The sequence below is a fragment of the Triturus cristatus genome, chromosome 11 (assembly GCF_964204655.1).
Source record: "Triturus cristatus chromosome 11, aTriCri1.1, whole genome shotgun sequence".
NCBI classification, from domain to species: domain Eukaryota; kingdom Metazoa; phylum Chordata; class Amphibia; order Caudata; family Salamandridae; genus Triturus; species Triturus cristatus.
The window spans coordinates 567,311,785-567,333,204 of record NC_140594.1 but is presented as its reverse complement, the minus strand read 5'-3'; the positions used below and the strand labels follow the sequence as shown (position 1 = coordinate 567,333,204).

At 43.8% G+C, this 21,420-nt stretch overlaps 1 protein-coding gene across 1 annotated transcript in view; it reads right to left on the bottom strand.

Annotated features, from left to right (window-relative positions):
* TFDP2 (transcription factor Dp-2) overlaps window positions 1-21,420 on the bottom strand; it is a 421,645-nt gene that overhangs the window by 224,263 nt on the left and 175,962 nt on the right. Inside the window, exon 5 of the mRNA XM_085633640.1 lies at window positions 6,773-6,935. Within this exon, the coding sequence (XP_085489766.1) occupies window positions 6,773-6,935 (163 nt within the window). The remainder of the gene's footprint in view (window positions 1-6,772; window positions 6,936-21,420) is intronic.

Here is a 21,420-nt window from a genome sequence, read left to right as displayed (position 1 = left end):
TGGAGTCCACGGGATGAAACACTTTCCCCTCGGCTTTGCACCCACTGAGCAGCTTAATGGAACTGAAGAACTAGGTTAGAGTCCCGGGGTCTGCTGAACATCCTGTGATTCTGGGCAAATCGCTTAATTTCCCCATGAAAAAAAAAAAATGAATCTATCCTTTTGTAATGTAACTGATATTCATGTAAATCTCTCCAATGCCTCAGTGCTGAGCTCACGTAATATAAAACTGAAAATCAACTCGCGTCCTCGGACTGTGAGTCAATACTGACTTTGCTTCTACAGTCCATGATAAGCAGCAGAGTTTTAAATTTGTGAGGGCATTTGCTGTATGGGCAGTCCAGAGGACTCCCATATGCACTGGAAGCAGGGATGAGTGGGGTGCTACAACACCTCCAAAATAACCCTGCTGCTGTTCCAAAGGTGAAGGAGCAATAAAGATTCTTTTAAATTATTGCTTGTATCTTGTCACATGTGTTGTGTGTTGACATCTGGGTCTGCGCTGCACTTTACCCTGTCCTTTTAGCCTATAACAATATGTACAGCCCTAAAGAGAGACTGTATGTGAGAGAGGCTTGAAGGAAGTGAGAACTTTAGGAAGGTAAGCTGATGGGAGAGTGCGGAGCGAAAGTGTGAAGATAAAATATAGCAGTGGAGGGGAAATGGGAAGACTTCAAACGTGACACAGTATGGGTTAAGAGGAGAAAGGTGATCGAGAGGCAAGATGTTGGAAGGAGACTGAAAGAGGAGAGCAAAGGGGAAAATGGAGAGAAATGAATAACAGCAACACATGAGGAAGTGAATATGGAGATGTGAGGGGAGGAATAAGGCGGCATAGACTAAGAGGAGAAGAAAGTGTAAAGAAATCCGCAGGGAGGGGGACGAAGTATGTGGAAAAGGCAAAAGAAAGGAAGGAAGATAAGGTACATGCATAAGAGAGGAACATATAGGAGACAAAGAAGGATATAAGGGCTGGAAGGAGGGGGACAGAAAGCTGCAGTACCCCACAAATTTACAATGCTGGAGTTCAGAATGTTAATGAGCAATAAAGATGTCTGTAAATTTCGCTCAAAGACAGACATCAAATGTCAGGCGATATACTCTGACAAATTGCTGCCTATTCTTTTAACATGGAGATTGTTTGCTTTTCTCTCGGAGTACAAAGTGTGGGAACTTTGCAAATGGATCTATGTGACAATCTTGCTGATGTGAAAGGAAAGGCTATAAGATGTAATTTTTTCTAACACACAATAAAATGTAAATAAATAAAAATAGTGTCGGTCGGATTGGAGGTTGGTTGATGGTCACTAAGGGGCCAGCCCGCCAATTTCCCCGATCCATGCAAGATGTGCTGCTACAGTCTAGGTTTTTATTTTGAATTCAGGTACTTGTAATTGTGTTTATTTCATTATAAAACAAGACTACAAGCCCTAGAAATAAAAAAAAAACCTGGACTGGAATAGCAAATCATGTATGGACCTGGGAAACATGGCAGCTATGAGGGCCTGGAAAAGGTTTATTGGGGTTAGGAGAAAGCATCTTAAGAACTTTGAGGGTTCTAAAAAGTTGTTGAAGATTGACTACCAGGAAGTCCTCTGGGCCATAGCCACATGCATTTTAACCATTAGCTCGGTCTGGGAAATGCTGGTTAGCTTCACTATATGTTTTGGGGCAGGTCTCCCTTTGGTCTAGGACTGCTTCACTGCAGGGAATCTTATAACTATTCCATATTTGCATCAGTGCTTTGACCTGTAAAGGACATCAATACCTAGCCATAGGGCGTTCTTTCAAAGCCAGATTTTAATTATTACGGGGCCTGAAATCCAGAGGGACCTACCGCACTAAAAAGCCCCAAACTAGGGTTTATGCTGTTTATTTTGCTTTTGTACAGTCCTGCCCTCTACTGAATGTTTTTCTGTGGGCCACACAGTCGTAATGTATGGCTACAGTGCCCAGAAATAAGGCCCTTCCCCTGGGCCTGGCAGCCTGGATGAAGAGGGCCAAGCTCAGGAGAGAGGGCTCCCCTACATTTGGCCTCCTTGCAGACATGATCGATCACTATGAGTCCCGGGGGGAGGTGGGGGGGGGGGGGGGGGGGGAAAGGAGAACCTCCTCCTTGACCTCATAGCGCTGCATTATAACTGCAAGGTCCAGGATAGGTAAAAGCATTCATTAAAATGCAGCGCTGAACCAAAGCGAGGCGAGCAGCATAAACGCCGGGGCCTTCAGTGGGGCGGACTCCGCTTGGTCTTAGGCCATGCAGTAATTGAACTCTGACATTGAAAGAAATCTATATTGTGCTTTACTTTGATATTCTTTACAGGACAAACACTGGTAGATATCCCACCAAAGATTGTAAAAAATATTACATAAATCCATGTCAGTCATGCCAGCGTGGTTGCTCCTATTTATATTTCACACATGCTTAATTTGCATCTCTAAGAGTATTATATTATTCCTGGATTTTGTTTTAATGTATTTTTTTTTCAACACAGCATATCAAACTTCTATAGAGCCCACTGAGAACTGACTTGCCCATAGGTGCCTGTGTGAGCTCAGGTCGTGGTCGGGTATTTGTGGTGGACCGTGCTTGAGAGCATTGCAGTGGAGCATACAGGCTGTGGGAAGTTCTCACAAGGGCTGTCAGTGGTCACAAAGATGTTTGGAATACCCGCTCATCCAATCATGCTAGGTCCTTCTGCAGAGCACACAAAGCAGTGGTAACATTGCAATTGTAAACATATGGAAATGCGTGTGAATTAGGTGAGGAGAGGTCGGTCAGTGGAGGAGGGAGCAGCCAGCATGGCAGAGCTCACGCCAGTCTCTATCATCAAAGCTCTACCCTGCAGCGTCAAAGCCCAGGGAATGGAGCCCCACTTCCCTGGGCCCCTCAGCACTGGATCATGGCTGCGAGGTCCAAGGGTTGGGCGCCCTTGCCTGGGCCGTGCAGCCATTATCTAGTGGTGCGAGGCCCAGTGCAGGGAGCCACCCACTCCTGGGATGCACAGTGCCACATTATGGCTGCGATGCCCACGGGCTGAAGCACTCCTCCTCTAGGCCTCACAGCTCTTGGAGTAGCTTAATGTTGTGTACAGTCATTGTTGGCATATCGATCAGTGCTTTACCCTGTAAAGGAAGTCAATACAGAACCGATCCAAATTACTGAGGGGCTTGAGACCCAGAGATCCTGCCTTACTCAAAGCCATAGCCCTGTGTTTACACTACCCACCATGCTTTGGTTCAGCTCTGCCTTTTATTGAATGCTTTGCCCTACCCTGGGCTTTGAGTCTACATAATAGCGCTATGAGGCCCAGGAGAGAGCACACTTGGCCCTGGGCAAATCAGCACTATATCATTGCGATGAGGCAAAGTGTCGAGGATTGGGGGCTCTTCGGGTAGTTGGCACCCATTATCCAGCGCTATGAGGCTCAGGGGAGGGAGCACCGCTCCTAAGCCTCACAGCACTACATTATGCGGCGCGGTCCAGGGCAGGTAAAAGTATTAATTAAAAAAAGGCAGGGCTTAGAAAGGAGTCTATATTGTCCTCTATTCTGATATCCTTTACAGTGCAAAACACTTACAGATATCTCAACAATGACTTTAAAAACTTTACGGTAGTATACGTCTGTCCTACTAGTGAGGGTGCTCCTATTTGCATTTCACATTTCTTGCCTACTTTACTTCCCTAAGAGTGTTTGTTTTTTCCTGGAGTTTCTTTTTATGCATTTTTGCCATGCAACATATCAACCTATTATTTGCATACTGAGTATCGACTCACCTTGTTTGTGCAAGTTCAGGCTGTGGGCGAGTGAGTAAAATGGGCCATGATTGAGAGCACTGGAGTCGAGTCTAAAGGTGGTGCGAGGTTCTCACGGTGGCTGCCCGTGAGTCTCAAACGTGTTTAGAATATCTGCTCAACCAATCTTGTTCGGCTCCTCTGTGGAGGGCAGACAGCAACGGTGGCCTGTGCTAATTACGCTTGTAATTATGTGCAAAAGTGTGTGAAGAAAATACAAAGCTCCTGTTGAAATATTGACAGGCTAAATGGAAATACAGTATTCACATGTGAATGGCTGTGTTGGGTGTGCGTGGTGGAGGACGGTAAAGTGAAGCAGATGCAAGAGAGGAGGTCTGAAATATGCAGATGGAACATTTCAGAAAGATAAGGTTGGAAAAAAGTGTAAGCCTCATGGAGAGGTGGCTGAGGAGAGTGGTGTGAAGAGGACAAAAGGAATTATTACAGCACTGTAAAGGCCTCAACCCCTTCCACAGGCTTCAGTGATGTTTAGCTCAGTTTCGTATTTTGAGAATTCAAAAGATTTCATTTCTAATTATTCACAACAATTAGTTAGTGGTAAAAAAGTTGGAACTACTTTGCCTTCAGCAATTTCCAGGCAACAATAAAAATTACTCTGGTGATTAATGGGTCTGCTGGAAAGAGATCAGAGTTTTGTCTAGTGGAAATTTTGACTCACAGTGCAGTGGTTAATATGCTTGCTGCAAAAAGCGTGCATCATGCAGACCACAATAGGGCATATAATGTAAATAGTTCAATGGGTTACTGCTTTTTGTCACAGAGATCCTTTTGTTACTTGCAGTTTATAAGTTAAAATCCTAATATAGAATAGCGACCTTTTAACTGTCATCAAAAAGCTGCTTGCAGACTGCAAGGTATAGGTTACAACGTTATGTTTTCTTACCCAGTCTTTCGTAATCCTAATGTAAAAGAAGGGTTCATTTGGGTTCAAATTAATTCTTATGAGTGAAGACAACCCCCAACCATGGTGTTATGTTTTAAATTCTGAGCTTGTGATTCTTCAAAGCACTCTCAACCTTCACAGCCTACCAGTATTGATGACATGTCACTCCTACACCTTGTAGCCCTTTGTCTTATGTAACATTCCTATACACTGATTCAGACAAGTATGATTCATTGTCTGTGTGTAATGTGTGTGTGATGTAAAGTGCTCTGACGCCTTACACTAGCATGAGTAGCACTATAAAACAAATGCATGTGAGAAAGAATGGTTACGGAGACTTGAGGAGCACTGTTAAAGGGTGGTAGTGAGAGAATTCGTAGCGAAGGAGGTCCGGGGGGGTGAGCGTGAGGGGGGTAACAAACATTGTCACACCGGGCACCACCAGCACTAAAGCCGGCTATGGATGTCGCATTGCATGCAATTTAGAGAAGTTTCATCTTCCCTTTCGCTCAGGGCCCCAAAAGTCCCTGCAAGCTCGCCCTCAAAAGAAATCGGAGCACCGCCAGGATTAATATGGATCCGCCTCCAGGAAGTTTCTGGGTCGACCTCCAGGCCCCGTTTCGACTCCCCTGCTCTGGGGCTGGGCTGAATGCTGGGATCTATGGCCATATCTGGCGTCTGATTAGAGCCTAAGCACTTGAGGGGTACGATCCCCCAATCCTCAAACTATCCGGAAAAGAACTATCTTCTGAATTCAGGCTTATGTTAGTAACAAGAGCAAAAAAGGAGCACGGATCTATGAGCACCTTTCCCATGCTCTTGCCTACCTTCACCCTGGGCGAAGCACTAACCGGAAACGGAAAACAGGGGGTACTGGCCTTGGCCTCACATAGCCCTCCCCTCAGAAGCCAGTGTGTACTCAGAATGGCAACAGCAGTCCTGAGTGACAGCCAGGTGGCTTCTGTCTTCCGCTCATGGGAAGGGCCTGCACGAGCCATACAGACAACCAGACCAGGCGCCATTCAGAGCTGCAACCCCCACCAGAACAGAAACAGTAGGTGCCAGGAAAGAGCACGACCCAGTAGGCTTGGACCTTCTCCTGCATCAGGTCCCCACGAGATCAAGACTGCTTTTTCTCACAGGTTGGAGCCTATATCTGCCACCTGAGGCACAGTAAGTGGTGCAGATGGCACACAACACCTCTTCAACCAGAGGTAAATAATGTTGAACATCTGCCAGCATAACAGCAAGCGGCGCGCTGACCACCAAGGGTCCAACAAATGATACCAAGTGTAGCAGAGCCAGAGAAAGCAACACACCTATAACACCAGGCAATGCATGCTCAGAATGTGGCACTGGATGCAAAGCTTGTTGTATGGTTTCTGCCAGGGTCAGGGGCAAGCAGCACATTTTCCAGTCGAGAAAAAGCAAGCTTCCCATCTGCCCAGAGAGAACAGTACGATGAACATCTGCCACACGCCGCAGAGCAATCTGCACATATGCCACTAGCAGCAGAGCTGATCCCACGACTGACACTAGCGGCAAAGTAGATATTTACTTCTAGCGACTGAGTAAGACATGCTCTAATTGCCAGTGACACAGTAAGTCATTTGTGAAATGCAATGGCATGGCAGGATGTTCACATTCTGGTAGATGGAGCAGGAAGCACCAATATCAAATGGCCATCTTTGCAGAGACAGCAAGCACCTCTTTCATATACTGTTCCTTAGGGTTACCCTGCATCCGCTTGTAGCGAGCTAGCTGCTGTTCAGTCAGAATTGGAGAAAACTGCACCACCTTCGTGGTTGACTGGCACTTCCATCACACCATGGGCCTGAATTTCACTTTTTTGGATGTCAGAATAATTTACACAATTTTCTTTCTACATCTAGAAAACTAACAGGAAGTGCTCTCGCTCGCCTAACAAAATGTGTACAAAAATAAAATTACAAAAAACCTCCACAGAGCTAACATTTGATTTAACGGTGAACACCAATCAACAAGCCCTATTCAACAAACAACCTACAACAAACACTGCGTTAATAACGAACGCCAGTAACGTTTGTACTTACAGAATCTGCAGCTATGTGGCTCTCGCCGCTTGTGAATTCGTTCACCAGTTCATCGGCTACTTCATTATAAGAGGTTGTTCCTTTTCGCTGAACCTTTTCACACACTTTCATGGAGAAATGCCTCAGTCCCTTTCCATTTTTATCTCCTTTCTTGCTTCTTTTACTACAGTGAAAAAATAAAAAAAGAAGTTAATTATGCATGCTGTGTTGCAGTGTTATGCATTCAGTAATTTACGACTGGCCTCTGTTGTCTGGGCATCGCAGTCTCCTGTGATGTTATGATTCTAGTATTTAGACAACACTTTCAGTAATTAGTTTAATAAAAGCAAGGAATTTATGGGTGCTGTGGGTGCATGGTTTACTGGACCACTGCATCTCAGATGCTCATACTAACAGGCACAAGGTGATTGCTTTCGACTACTTTTTAGAACTTCCAATGTTACCAACTTATCTCGCAGGTTTGAAAGAGGCACACAGAGGACAGCAAACCCCTCTTAGGATCTGCAACAGTGTAGGCAGGGGTGGGAGTCTGAAGCTTGAATTCTCCTCTGTGCTTCATCCTACAGTTACTCCTGTCAACTAGCTCTCTCCCTCAGTTAACCACCCACAAGCACACTACACTCACTCGTTCACTCACTCAAACACTCAAGTCAAGTCAAATACTTTATTTCCAACAAATATTTTTTTTAAAGAAATATTGCACATTTCCCAGCTCATTAATTTAAGCAACTGCAATCAAACACTCATTCACCCGCTCATTCTTTAAAGTGCTTTTGCGCTGCCTCCTACAAGGACCTCGTCATACGCTGCTAAGGACACACCACACTGGAAGCACTCAATCCCTAGTCTCTCACATCCCAGCAGTCTGAGATCCGGAAATGCTGGAGTGAAACAACAGGAAGTGTATGTGACACGTGCAAACACAGGCATATGTCCTCATCAGGATAAGATTATAGGGGATTAACTAGAGCAGCCATTGAGGATATTAGGTTAAGGTCCATCACTGGTAACCTAGCTCAGACCACCTTCACTGGTAGGTGAATGCAGAACCTGGCCCTCAGTTTCCTGAGGGGACTCCCCTGCTGCCCTCCCAGAGGCCAAAGCTACTAGAGAAATTACGTGGCGTGTACTCATTGGCTAGGGATCTCAATATGGCCATCTCACTCTTCCATTTTATGGGCCCGGCATGTAAATGCGTCACTCTGTAAAAAACAGGAAGCAGCTACTTTAAATGCAGACTAAGCCTGTGTAAAACAGTGAAATTTAATTTCAATAAATGTTGCTTCATAAAATGTTGTTGCATCTCACATGAAGAGTACAGGTCAAATGTCTCCCACAAAACACTTTCTGCTCGGCCAAGACACTGACTGGTCAAACCAGCTCCACAGAACAAAAGTGAACAAACTTTCCCAGCCATAAAATTAATCGCATTTTGCAACAAGCATTTGCAATGCAATAGGTCTCGCCTTTGTGAGAGTTTGAGCTATTGGCATTGTAAATGACAGTGCCTTTCCTTTATGTGTTTTAAAAACCTGTAAGCGGTGCGTAAACACACACTTTGCACTTATAGTTTTTGCTTACGAGAAGCAAGGCTGGCAGTAAAAGAGGCGCAGTTACTGCCAGCCTTGCTTCTCGTAAGCAACAACTATAAGTACAAAGTGCGTGTTTACTCACCGCTTGCAGGTTTTCAAAACACATCAATAAAAGGCACTGTCATTTACAATGCCAATAGCTCAAACTTTCGCAAAGGCGAGACCTATTATTAAGTTAAAGCAATTTGCTTTGCTATACAATACCATTAGCAAAGCAAATGGCTTTAACTTAATCCAATCTTGTAGTTCAAATAAAGGTCCCTGGCATGACATAACTGTTTCTAAAATGAACACTAAATCGGAGGAAACATCAGGATCGATACTTTATAACATTTCTTTATGACACAGGGGCATCAACGCACACATTATTCTGGGCACACATTCAGAACCAGCCAAATGCAAATCATTTAGCCTTTACATTGTCCATCCATAAAAGGGCAGTCCAAAACTTTACATTCTGTCTGAAACATGTTGGGTCCAGCTCGTGTTTTAAGGGCGTAGCCCCAGTGCAGATATGCATGGGTTTGTTTGCACCTGATCCTGGTACGCTGAGTTTTCCAACATATTGCACGTTGTGACTCTCCCCCTCGCATATTTTGCAAGGTAATACTTTAGAAGATTTACAATAGGAACTCGTGCGGAATTGAGGAGGGGACTCAAAACAAGTGTGTTTTCCCCCATTCCGAGCTTAACAAGTGCAGCAAACCGCAACTCCGTGAAAAAAACTTGGGTACAGTAGCGTGTTAAAATATTATTGCTCCCTAAAAACCGCAGTTTTGGAATGAGGGCCTTATTCCGGAGGTTGTGTCCTTCTTTTAATCTCCAGTTTGCGGTCAATGTAATGGCGAATGCCCCTTGTGTGTTCATTGCAGAGGCGAGGCAGCCCGCAGCGCCGTGGTTCTGGCGCCAGGCTTCAGGCATTGCCGTGCTGTTGCCACGATTTGCTCCTCCCTGAGGGAGGAGTATTAGCTCCTTAGTAAGGCGTTTCGTTACTTGTACCTCGGTTTATTGTGGGCTCTCTTGACCTAAACCCCTCCTTTGCTGCACTCCCACAATGTCTCCCCTATTCATGCTGCGGTCGTGTTACAGCGTGAACTAAATAAAATGACCTTATGGAGAGGTTACACAAGAGACGTCAGGGTGGAGTAAAGTCAATGAAGTGAAAGTGTGGATTCATTCCACTTTCTAACATGCCATTCAGTGTCCCTGGTAGCCCAGCTAGACTGCCAGGTGATTTATAGGTTCCAGGACTCTGAGTATTTGACAGGAGCTGCCTATGAAGAGGTAAGGCACAGCACAAAGTGACTAGCTGCAAACACTGCAGAAAGGGCAGGAGGCCTGGAGCTAGGGTTGCCCTGGCCCTAGGCTCCCTCTAAGAGAATACCTTTAATCTTTAAACCCTTTACCGAGCCTGTCTGCATTACTAATCACAAACATATACGACACAGATAGAGACACTCTCTCGCTACATAACCACCAATCTTTCCCGCCTTTCCTCAATCGCTACTCCTCTTTTTCCCAACTGGCCTCCAAGATTAGCTGTATAGTCGGTTATCACTATGGCCCAAGACACACAACACAACCATCCACTCAGTACCCAGGAGAGAGAGACCCCCGCACAACAAAGAGTTCCCCGCACTGCACGACGACCCTCAGATTTGAATGGGAATAAGTGATATCTGTGGAAGTGTTAAATGCAATATTTAACAGAGCAGTTGTGCTGGAAAAACTACTCGTCGGAATACTGTGATTTACTTTTAGTATGTATGTGCATAAGGCTTTTGAATTGCATAGAGAAGGAGGGGGCCTTTCCTGCTCATTGTAACTCACACATAGGAACAAATATATGCTGGAAATATATTTATGCATTATGGTCAGGCAAACGTCTAGTGCATCAGACAATATATGAAAAAGCCTGCATATCGGTACACTGTGTTAAACTCGTTAAGAATTTTACACTGGTTAACTGCTCCGAGAGTCTAACTTTTAGGCCTGGGGTTAGCCAAAACCATTTTATTTGACTAAAATTAGGTATATCATATACTTCACATAGAGGAGCTTTTAGTCAGACATATTTATCTATTGGTCTGTTGTTGCGTCATTCATATATTTCTTCCATCCACTACAGCATATAGCATGGGTGAATGGATCAGCCTACTTCCGCCATTGGCTAACTTCACTATGAGTGACAGCATTCTGCTCTTTCATAAAAAACACATCCACACAAAGCAAATTTAATAGACAGTGGTATAGTTATAGGTTATACGGCGCCTTAATAATCGCACATATATCAGTTCAGGATAGTATTGAGTTACGGTGCTGTAAGGTGAGGAGAACCACCAACCTTCCCCAAAAGTTGTGGCCAAAACCAACAAAGAAATTCACAAAATCCTCAGCACACCTCTGTAGTGTAATATTAAATACCAATGCAAGTATACACAAATTATAAATACAGTTTCAGAAATCTTCTCTTTCTTTTATTCTTTTCTTTCTGATAGGCCAACACGTGTTTCGTCGCACAAACTGGGAAATCATCCCATGACTTTCTCAAGGCTTCAATGGCATTGGTAGCAACTTTCCATGTGGTGATAATTCCATCCCACATGCTTTAGACTGCGAGTGAGTCTAGTATCCTTGCTTAGAAGTGAGCATATCCGTAATTTTCAGTTAAAGCACTCCGCTCCGCGCCGTAGTACAACCACAGCTAGATCAGTCTGTCCGGTCCTCGACTACGACATTGAAGTCTTGAGAAAGTCACGGGACGATTTCCCAGTTTGTGCGGCGAAACACGTGTTGGCTGATCGGAAAGAAAAGAATAATAGAAAGAGAAGATTTCTGAAACTGTTTTTATAATTTGTGTATACTTGCATTGGTATTTAATATTACACTACAGACGTGTGCTGAGGATTTTGTGAAAATCAACACAAAGCAGCTCCTTTCAGTACCAGGTACTACTATGGCAAAGCGCACTTTTTCAGACACCAAAAATATGTTTGCTCTTAACCTTTTTTTTCTTTACACTGGCAACGGCCACATAGCTTCCCCTACCATACAGTTTTACATAAGGCACGACAAAAGCAAAGCAAGCCTTGACGGAGCCAAACTGTAGACCACTAATGCAGACCAATTAGCTTTGTCAATGCTGGTTTAATTTGATGCCTTTTGGGGAATCTATTTTGATAACACTGCTGTGCCAAATAAAGAAAAGCAGTGACAGCTGAGCCCACCACAAGATAATCAATCAACTGTAAAATACGTTTGCAGGCAGCAGCTGTGTAATTTTTTTAATGCAGTAAATTGTAAGCTTTCAGCTATCAAAGACCATAAGATGAGAAACAAAGCATCTTCTGTTTGACATAATGCAAGATACAACCAGCATTGGCAAAGCTAACAGGTCTTGCTTATGCAAGAGCTTTTGGCTTTGACAATGTGTTTAGCCATGTTGTAAACCAGCATGACTGCCGTTCAGCATGGCTAAAAGTTAGTGGCGTAGGGGAGAGATGTGTGGAGTGTCTAGAAGTGGAATGGCACAGTGCCGTGTATTGGAGAGGCATACAGTGAAGTCGGTACAGTGCAGTGCGTAGAGTAGAGTGGACTGGTGTAGAGTGAATGGGCGTAGAGTGTTGCGGAGTATAGTGGCACAAAGTGCAGCGGCATAGAATTCAGCAGCGTTCAAAGCAATGTCGTGGAATACAGTTGCATAGATTAGAGTGTTACATAGTAGTGCAGTGGAGTGTAGTGCAGTGGAGTAGAGTGCAGTGGAGTAGAGTGCAGTGGAGTAGAGTGCAGTGGTGCAGAGTGGAGTGGCATAGACTATTGTGGTGTAGAGTGCAGTAATGCAGAGTAGAGTGGCATTGAGTACAGTAGCATAGAGCGGTGCAGATTAGAATGGTGCAGAGTATAGTGCTGTAGAATGATGTGGCAGAGGGCAGTGTCAGAGTGGAGAGCTGCAGAGTGCAGTAGCATAGAGTGGAGTGATGCAGAGCAAAGTGGCATACAGTGGTGCAGAATAGAGTGTGGTAGAGTTCAGTGGCGTAGAGTGCAGTGTTGCAGCTAAGAGTGTCAGAGTGCAGTGGCATTGAGTACAGTAGTGCAGAGAAAAGTGCAATAGCATTGAGTGGAGCGCAGTGGTGTGGAGTGGACAGATGTAGATTGCATAGGCATAGAGTGTTGCAGAGTATAATGGCGTAGAGTGCAGTGGCATAGAGTGCAAAGGCATATAATTCGGCGGCCTGCAATGCAGTAGCAAAGAGTGCTGTTGTGCACAGTAGAGCAGCATAGAGTTCAATGGCAAGGAGTGCAGTGTTGCACAGTAGAGTGGTGTAGAGTGCAATGGCGTAATAAGCAGGAGGTAGACCACAGTGGCAGAGCGGAGTGCAGTGGCATAAAGTAGATTGTTTCAGAGTTGATCAGAGAGGCATACCGTTTATTGGCATAGAGTGCAGGGGCATATAGTGCAGTGATACAAAGTAGAGTGCAGTGGCCTAGAGAGTATTGACATAGAGCGCAGTGTTGCAGAGAAGCGAAGAGGGGAGTGGCGTGCTGCAGAGTGGAGTGTCTTAAGCTGGAGTGGTGTAGAGTAGAGTGGTGTAGAGTGCATTTGCAGAGAGTAGAGTGGTGCAGAGTAGAATAGAGAGGCGTAGAGTGAAGTGGCATAGAGTGCAGTGGCTTAGAGTGGAGTGGTGTGGTATAAAGTGGAGTGGTGCAGAGTAGAGTGCAGTGGCATGGAGTGGTGCAGAGTGGAGTGACATAGGGTGGGGTGGAGTACGCATGGCATGGTAGCATACTGCCATTATAGACCAGACATGTTCAATTGAAATGACCATTATATTTGCATAGGCATACAGTTTTACTAATAAAAATATACAGTGAACAAACGCTAAAGTGTGGAATTGGCATCACCTAGTGAATTGATTTGTTTTGATCATATTAAAATATCTGTTTCCAACACACTTCAGAATTAACAAAAAAGTGATTAATTTGTTCTTTGCTCATTCTGATATATTTTAAAATACTTGCACAGTTCATTTAAATGTTGCAGGGTGCTAGAAAAAAAACCTTTCTTTTTCACCCAGTATCCAGCAAGATTGCCACATAAATCCTCTTACTTTGAAGTCGGAGAAAGAAAAGTAAACACCAAGCTCCCTCGGAGGGCTGAGCCTGACATTCGACATCTGTCTTTGAATGAACAGCAAATGTGACAAGATAGGAACAAGATTTATAGGCATGTTTACAGAAACGAGCACTCGTGGAGTAATACAAGGATAGGTAGTGTGAAAAGATTTAGCTCCTCGGGAGGGACGAACTGAACCTGGACAGCCTAAAATAAATAGGCCAGCAAATAGAAAGCCAGAAAATGTGAGTTACAAACCACAAAGCCAATGGTAAGCAGAGGGCGGAATGCATTTGCAGGGAAGGTTTCTGAATGTCCCCAAGATGTCTTCAGCAAAGCAGACAGCTGTGCTGTCTGGTAGGCTTTGACCTAAAAACACACAAGAAGCTTTAAGACTGAAACCAAGGAGGTTGTTGGAAATATGTATGGATCCCCTAACTTTAGCGATGGGAGATATAGGTGATGAGACAGAGTAACCATAAGCCTCACTGAGCGGAAAGCTCATCATTCTGTTGCTTATAGCAGCCAGATTAACAACAGCACAATTTTGGTGGTTTACATCCCCACCTATCCCCTATAAAAATAAAGTGGTCCAAAATACGGTCAATATATGCAATGGAAAAACTCACTGCAGTGTTATGAGATAGAGTTCAGAAATTTGAAAAAATATGGGCTCCATTCCGGACATATTTATAACCAAAAGTAGAGTTGGTCTGGGCCCACGAAGTATACCTAAGGTTCTACATGAATCTAGAGACTGTGATCCAAAGCTCTCCATTATGTACTTCTGATAGCTCTGAGTGACCTGACTGGGTCAGGATTTATTTTACTTGCTTAGAGACTAATAATAGAATATTGAAACTATCATTAATATTAGATTGATAGATGTTTGGATGAACCTCTGGATGGAGGGATGGATATATTTTTAAAGTCTATATATTGCTTCGGGGTTCTTCTGTATTTTTTATTTCTTTTTATGTTGTTTATTGCGTTACATAATTTTAATTTATGCAAAGAAATTTTTATGTTGGGGTGCGCAATACGTGACAGCAGAGTTTATGCTTTACACTGCTATTTGAAAGTTGTACCTATGTCGGTACTGCTAGTGATGATGTCTCAGATTTGCTCGATATATGTAATGTGTATAAAGTCCCACAAAAATCTTTGGAAAAAGACAAACTGTTACTGCAAACCACTGGTAATCGGTGGTAGTCAGTGGCCTCTTTGCCCTTATTCCTATGGGAGGACACTTGCTGTTTTGGGCCGAAGAGGAGTTTGCCCCCAACATTGGATTCAAATTTTAAGATTAATTGAGCAGCCCAAGGGTGTTTTGCCCAAACGCTTTTCGCCAAGTCGAACCTGGCATAAATCATTTGGGCAAAAAGAGCACATTTTCAGATTGTGCACATCAGAACGGGGGTAGGGGGACCATGTACAATTAGCTTGTTATCATTGGTTCTGAGGTTTGAAATACAGACCAGTGCAGTAGTAGTGCAATCTCGAAGTGTCACACTCTAGCGGCATTGCAAATTGTGGATACACCATTACTGCACCTGTTTTTGCTCAGGGCTCCAAATTAGCCCCTATGGATCTGAGACTAAACTGCTCACCAGCTCACCAAATGTAAGTTTTTTTTCTCCAGGGGACCACTGCCAACTCTCACTGAAGCTTTTCAAAATGGAAAAACGTTTCTTTTTTTAAAGCAGCTCTCATTCCTTTAGGAAAATGTGACTGCTTTAAACAAAACAAACAACAACAAAAAAGGAAAGAAAGAACACATTACATTTTTAAATACATTCACAAGGATGGTTGCCTGCTGTTCCTTGCAGGCCACCATCCTTATGAAGGTAGCCAATAGGTGGGAGTTGCAATGTGTGATCTGCCTAAAAAATATTTACTAGGCAGGTCGTTCTAGACTCCTTCAAAATCATTATTTTACAAAACCGACCTATCGGTACATAGGCCATTTTGTAAATTAATTTACTGGTCAAAACAAACTGATGTGGAAATTGTAATCAATTTTTGCAACTAGCATTGGCAATGTCAATAGGTTTGGCTTTCTATGGTAATGTGTAGTATTTCAAGTAAATACCATGGGAATAGATCTGTATCTGAGTAGAAACAAAGAACTGTAGAATAATATTGTTGTAGGTTAAAAGGTCAAGTGACAGATGCACTGCCAAGCCAGACTTAGAAATCTATGAAGATTAATGGCCTCCTCCACCAATCTGTGCTGTTGCCAGGGAAAAAATATATAAATGATCTAGTTACCAAAGGTACTTTAATAGCATTCCAATGTCATGTGTGTGCCCCTGAAAGTTCAAGCCTAGACAGCTGGATAAATAGTTATCACAGCTGCGAGAAGGGCAAGCAGTTTATTGTGGAAGCACACAACTTTTTCAAAACATGTACTCCTGGCTTCCAATATGTGGTGGAGCCAAAACACCTGTCTTGTGATGCTCTCCTTTTTGTATGGCGACATCACGCTGTCAAGACAGACCATAACCAGTACATTCATTCATCTGGCCTAAATTATGGTACCTTGCTCGCTCCTGAAATCACCCTTACTGATGGCCAACCAGAGGGAATTCTCCATTCTGCGCTCTTGCCTGTTTGCTGACAAGTGGAAAGACATTACACTTCAACTATGTCATTCTTGTTGCTCCCTGCCTGCAGCAGTTTAGCTTCTGCTCAATTTGCTACTGGTGGTTTCAGGTAGTGGCCCCGGCACTAACTTGGGCACCAAAACTTATTTTTCATTATCAGATTTTGACCCAAACCATGAAACAAAATTGAAGAAAAGGGAGAAAGAAGGTGGAGAAATAAAGGAAAACGGGGACAAAGGGAGAAAGCAGGGATGAAAGATAATCTGCAAGATTTGAGATAGACAGGAAGTGTACAGTAGTGGAAGAAAGACGCACGAAGTGGCCTCAAGAGTAGGCAAGCTTTCTATTTGTCAGCCTCAATAGGTCTCGCTTTTGGGACCTTATAAGTATTTAGTTATGCAGCACAATATCCTTGGTGCAACAACAACTGTTGCATGGCAAAACACTTATAAGGTCCCAAAGGCGAGACCTATTGGCTATGCCAATGCTTGTTGCTGTTTTTGTGGTACTGCAATATATAGGGATGTTATTTGTCACAGTTTACGGTTTGGATTAGATCATTGATGAAACTATTGTTCATAGGATCACAATGTCTCCAGTGACAACTTCTTGCTGCCCAGGTTGTACCGAGGGGTTCCTTTTCTGGTGGTTCTGCTGTCCTGATCAAGCCGAACGTCCTGCTGCAGTTGTCTCCTCCCTTTGTGTGTGTGGTTGTGTGTGTGTGGTTGTTGGGTGTGGTTGTGTGTGTATGTGTGGTTGTGTTTGTGTGTGTGGTTGTGTGTGTGTGGTTGTGTGTGTGGTTGTGTGGTTGGTTGTGTGTGTGCGCTTGTGGTTGTGTGTGTGGTTGTGTGTGTGGTTGTGTGTGTGGTTGTGTGTGTATGTGTTGTGTGTGTGAGAGTTGAGTGTGTGTGTGTGGTTGTGTGTGTGGTTGTGTGTGTGTGGTTTTGTGTGTGTGTGTGGTTTTGTGTGTGTGTGGTTGTGTGTGTGTGTGTGGTTGTGTGTGTTTATGTGTGTGTGTGGTTGTGTGTGTGTGGGTGGTTTGTGTGGTTGTGTGTGTGTGGTTGTGTGTGTGTGGTTGTGTGTGTATGTGTTGTTTGTGTGAGTGTGTGTATATGTTGTGTGTGTGTGGTTGAGTGTGTGTGTGGTTGAGTGTGTGTGTGGTTGTGTATGTGTGTGTGGTTGTGTGTGTGCATGGTTGTGTATGTGGTTGTGTGTGTGGTTGTTAAAGAATACACGTCGGATGTTATTACTTTAAAGTTGTTACTCCTCTAGATTTACGGCACAGAATTATTTGGATTTGTGATACTGGAATGATTAATGACCAGCCGGGTTGGAATTATAACAGGCAGTTAGGTGTTGTATTCCTTATATAAAATGTTACAGCCCTGAAGAAGTCGAGGGTTAATTCCCTAACGACAAAACAGGTGTTGGCTGGACTTTGTGTTGTTTTCTTGAATAAAGACAAAGAAAAGACGTTAAGAGACATTACTTGCCTCCCTCTACTTACCTACATTTGATGAACTTTTATTCTACACGGAAGCATGTCCATAGGAGTTGACATTATAAAGGCATGCAATGTATTTCCCTGCGTTGTACCGTCGTACAACCCTATGAAAGAATGCAGCGCGAAAAGCAATGGCAAAGTACACTGTTGTCTCACCAACCCTAGGAATAACGTGTTCTTGTTTTGAGCCAGATGTAAAGGTGATTACGAAATTGCCATCGCTCATGTTACAGGAGATGCTGGAATGGGTTTATACATTAATTGCCCGTGCCTCTACGGTCAAAAGCAAAATGTGAATGACAGTCGAACACACCAAATGGTAGAGGACTGGCCCAGAGTAAAGATTTATTTTTGTATGCATGATTTTTTTTATTACAGTAGAATGACGACACAGCTAAAACGGCCTCGAGGCCACACCTAATAAATAACGCAGAACAGTATAGGCAGTAAAAAGACCGATGGAATTCTTACGATCATAATAAACTTGAAGTTGGTCGACACTAGGTGGCGCGCTTGCTTCATATTAGTACTTCGAAATAAATTGCATTCTTCAGTTTTGCAGGGTTCTTCAAGCATGCAGGGTTAGTTAGATGTGAAATGACAATACCGGTGAAATTTTAAAAGGTTTCATCTGCTGTAATAAAAAAAATTCAATCCCATCTGACTCCCCAGATCAGATAACAAACAACGGTCTGTTATTCATCTTAAAGTACTCCGTTGCACTTAGGGGAAACAAAAATGGGGGTAAATTGCTCTGTGACAAATGAATTACGGGTATTCTTCACCTGCTAATTTTCTGGACCCTCGGTGCATTATCGAAGAGACAGCTACACTTCGACTTAGGTTACCCTAATGCAATCAGCCCCGCAGCATTTTGGGAATCCCGCTGAAAGGCGGGTGGCTATTGATCAGCCGGGTCACGTGACTTCAGTGTGAACTGGGTCAGGATGAAAGCAAGCGCCGGAATTAGTGTTTCCCATGTAGCTCATTTGCATGTGAAAGGAAGCCTTTCTGGTGTCCCAGCAGCCCAGATACAAATAACACAAGACGTATCCGAGAGAGAGTGTGAATCGCTTGGGCAGTGTAACAGGGTTTGTTTTCCTCCATTGATTGGGTGTCAGTGCCCTCATCGCGATCGTGATCACAAAAGCGAAAGTGATCGCGATGACGCACGCGCAGGAAAGGCAGATGGCTGGGCGAGAAGGGAGGGGGGAATGCGGGGAGCAGCTGTGCGCGTGCACGCCATCGTGCACTGACGCTTGTAGCCAGCACAAAAATGTGGGTAGCACTTTCGAAACCCACCTACTAAATGTCTCGCCAGACCAGCGCATGCGCTGGGTCAGGCGAGACCTAAAAACGTTTGATTTATACATTTTTGCACATTGAGCACTGGTTTATCTGCTTGTTCTGATGGCAGACACCAGGGCATGAGTCGGGGGTACACGCGGGTGGACGGTGTCCACCCACTTTTTTCACAGGGTGGTCGCCGTCCACCCTTTCAAAAAGTTGGGCCCCACTGAAAAAGATGCTGAATTTGTCCCGGTGTAATTTCCAAACACCGGGACACTTTCAGCAGCGCCTGCATGTTATCTGCTTTCGATCCACAACAACGTGCAGGCGGGGACGGGGCTCTCTTATTTCTGACTCCTGCTGGGCCCATTACAAAGGCCGGATCTGAGGGGTCATCAGGCCTCCTTTTGTTAGAGTCCCTTGGCTGGCAGCACTAAGGAGCCTCATACCTAGAAACAAAGGCTCACACCTTGTTAGCACTTCACACATACTTAAGAGGCAGCCTTTCACTTTGTTTAGGCTCTGTTTAGGAGATATGCATGCACTGTAAGAACATAAGATGAGTTGATCTTTCCCAGTATTTGCACAAAATAAATAGCATTTATATAGAGCTTACTACCCCTGAGGAGGCGTTGTAATAATTTAAGTATCACTATTTTTTCTTTTAAAGCACTATGGGTAGAGGAAGCTTTAAGCTGACAAAACGCAACATTGGTTTATGTGAAGCTCACGAAAGTAGGCATCTCCTGCCTAAATCAGGAGGGTTTGCAAGTATACTCGAAATGTGCCCAAATGTACTCATGACAGACCTGCTAAACATATATGTGAGGGCTTTAAGATATAATGTCACTTCGTGTGATGCCACTTCCTGTGATGTCATGTGCCGCGATGCCACTTGCATACTGATTAACTAGGTTAGTCCCTCACTTCTTTTTTTAGGACTTGTGCCCTGGCAGGCACCAATGGGTTCCATGTCCCGATACATAAATGACTGTCGTCACAGACATCACGAGCTGTAGCACCGTCCCATACAGCTTTCTGATCAAGAAGCTAGCAAAGGTACATTATTGCTATCCGACCGCCAACTGCTTTTGATTTGTTCAGAATACATATATAATACTCAGAAAATGACCCCCACCCCCCAATCAATTGTGCTCTTTCAAGGAAGCCATCTCTATTGCTAAACGTGCAATATCGCCTTTCTGTCCCTTTCAAAATGAAGTCTGTACATCGCACTTGGACTGTTGTGAAATATCCCCCACTTTATGAAACAAACTGTCTTTCCTCTGAAGCCCGATTGGTGGAGGCTGTGGTCGGGTCAGAGTGCGTCTTGCAATTGATTCCTCTCGCTGCCTGCAGGCACGTCAGTCGGCAATTTGTGCGATATACCCAAACTGGAATGATACGATGGGCTATACATGCCTGCGGTTGCTGTTGATGCTACACTACTGAAATGTGACTGCAGAGGTTGTGAAAAGTCGTACTGTTGCAGTATGTCAAACGAATTACGGCTTTAATCCGATTTTTCAGGCCATTCCCCGCCTCAGTATTCCATAATTCACTTAAGAAATATGACAAGATTACGCTGCACTTACAGGCAGAGAACAAATCCATTAGAAACTAGCTTTATATGCACTTCTGTTAGAAAGAGTTCTTAAGAAACATTTTAGTTGAAAAAATGGGTTTCCGTCCTTGGAACTGTTTCATATAATGGATCTGTCAAAGTTAAGGCGTGATACCGTTTGTAAGAGGGCTAAACACTGAATTATACTCCCAGGCTATGCTGTAGATCAGGGGTGTCCAACACAGGCCAGGAAGGCCAAATCTATTCCAGATTGTCAGGATAACCTCTGATTATGTCAATGAGTCACTGACATTCATTACCTGTAAATTTATCTTTTATCAATATAATAAAAAACAGACCTGTCTCCTGGATTCTCAGTTGTCTCTGGATGCTCAGAGTAAATGGAAAGGGAAACTGCAGGATTTTCAATATAGTTTATCAATCAGCATCAGTGGTTGGTTAAACAATATACATCTGTTATTCAGCGCCTTGAGACTTTCGGGTGATACGTGCGCTATACAAAAGTACATGTTATGTTATACCGTAATAGAGGATTGCCCAACACGGTTCCACATCATCCGGCTCCGTGCCAGATTTTCAGAAATCCTTTGGATTTGTGAATAAGTGTACCTTATGAGGATATCTTCCATCTCTGTATGTGATCCTCTGGCATACGTTTGAGGTAGAAAAATTCACTTGCTTCTCAGAGGTAATATTAGGGAGAGAGTTTGAACAACTTTTCCACAAAACTGAGAACTAGAAAAAATAAAAGGTTCAAGGGTCTATCCACAAACTGCATTTTGTAGTGCATACAGTAGTATTACAGAACTACTACTCGTACTCCAAAATGCTATTCACACACCTACATGCAGCGACCTCTGCTTCTCCAATCTTGTCTATGTTAAAAAATCAGCTAAAGTGAAAGAGACCTCTGCACATGTAAGCCTACAATTTAAGTGTAAAAATGGAAGGGTAATGG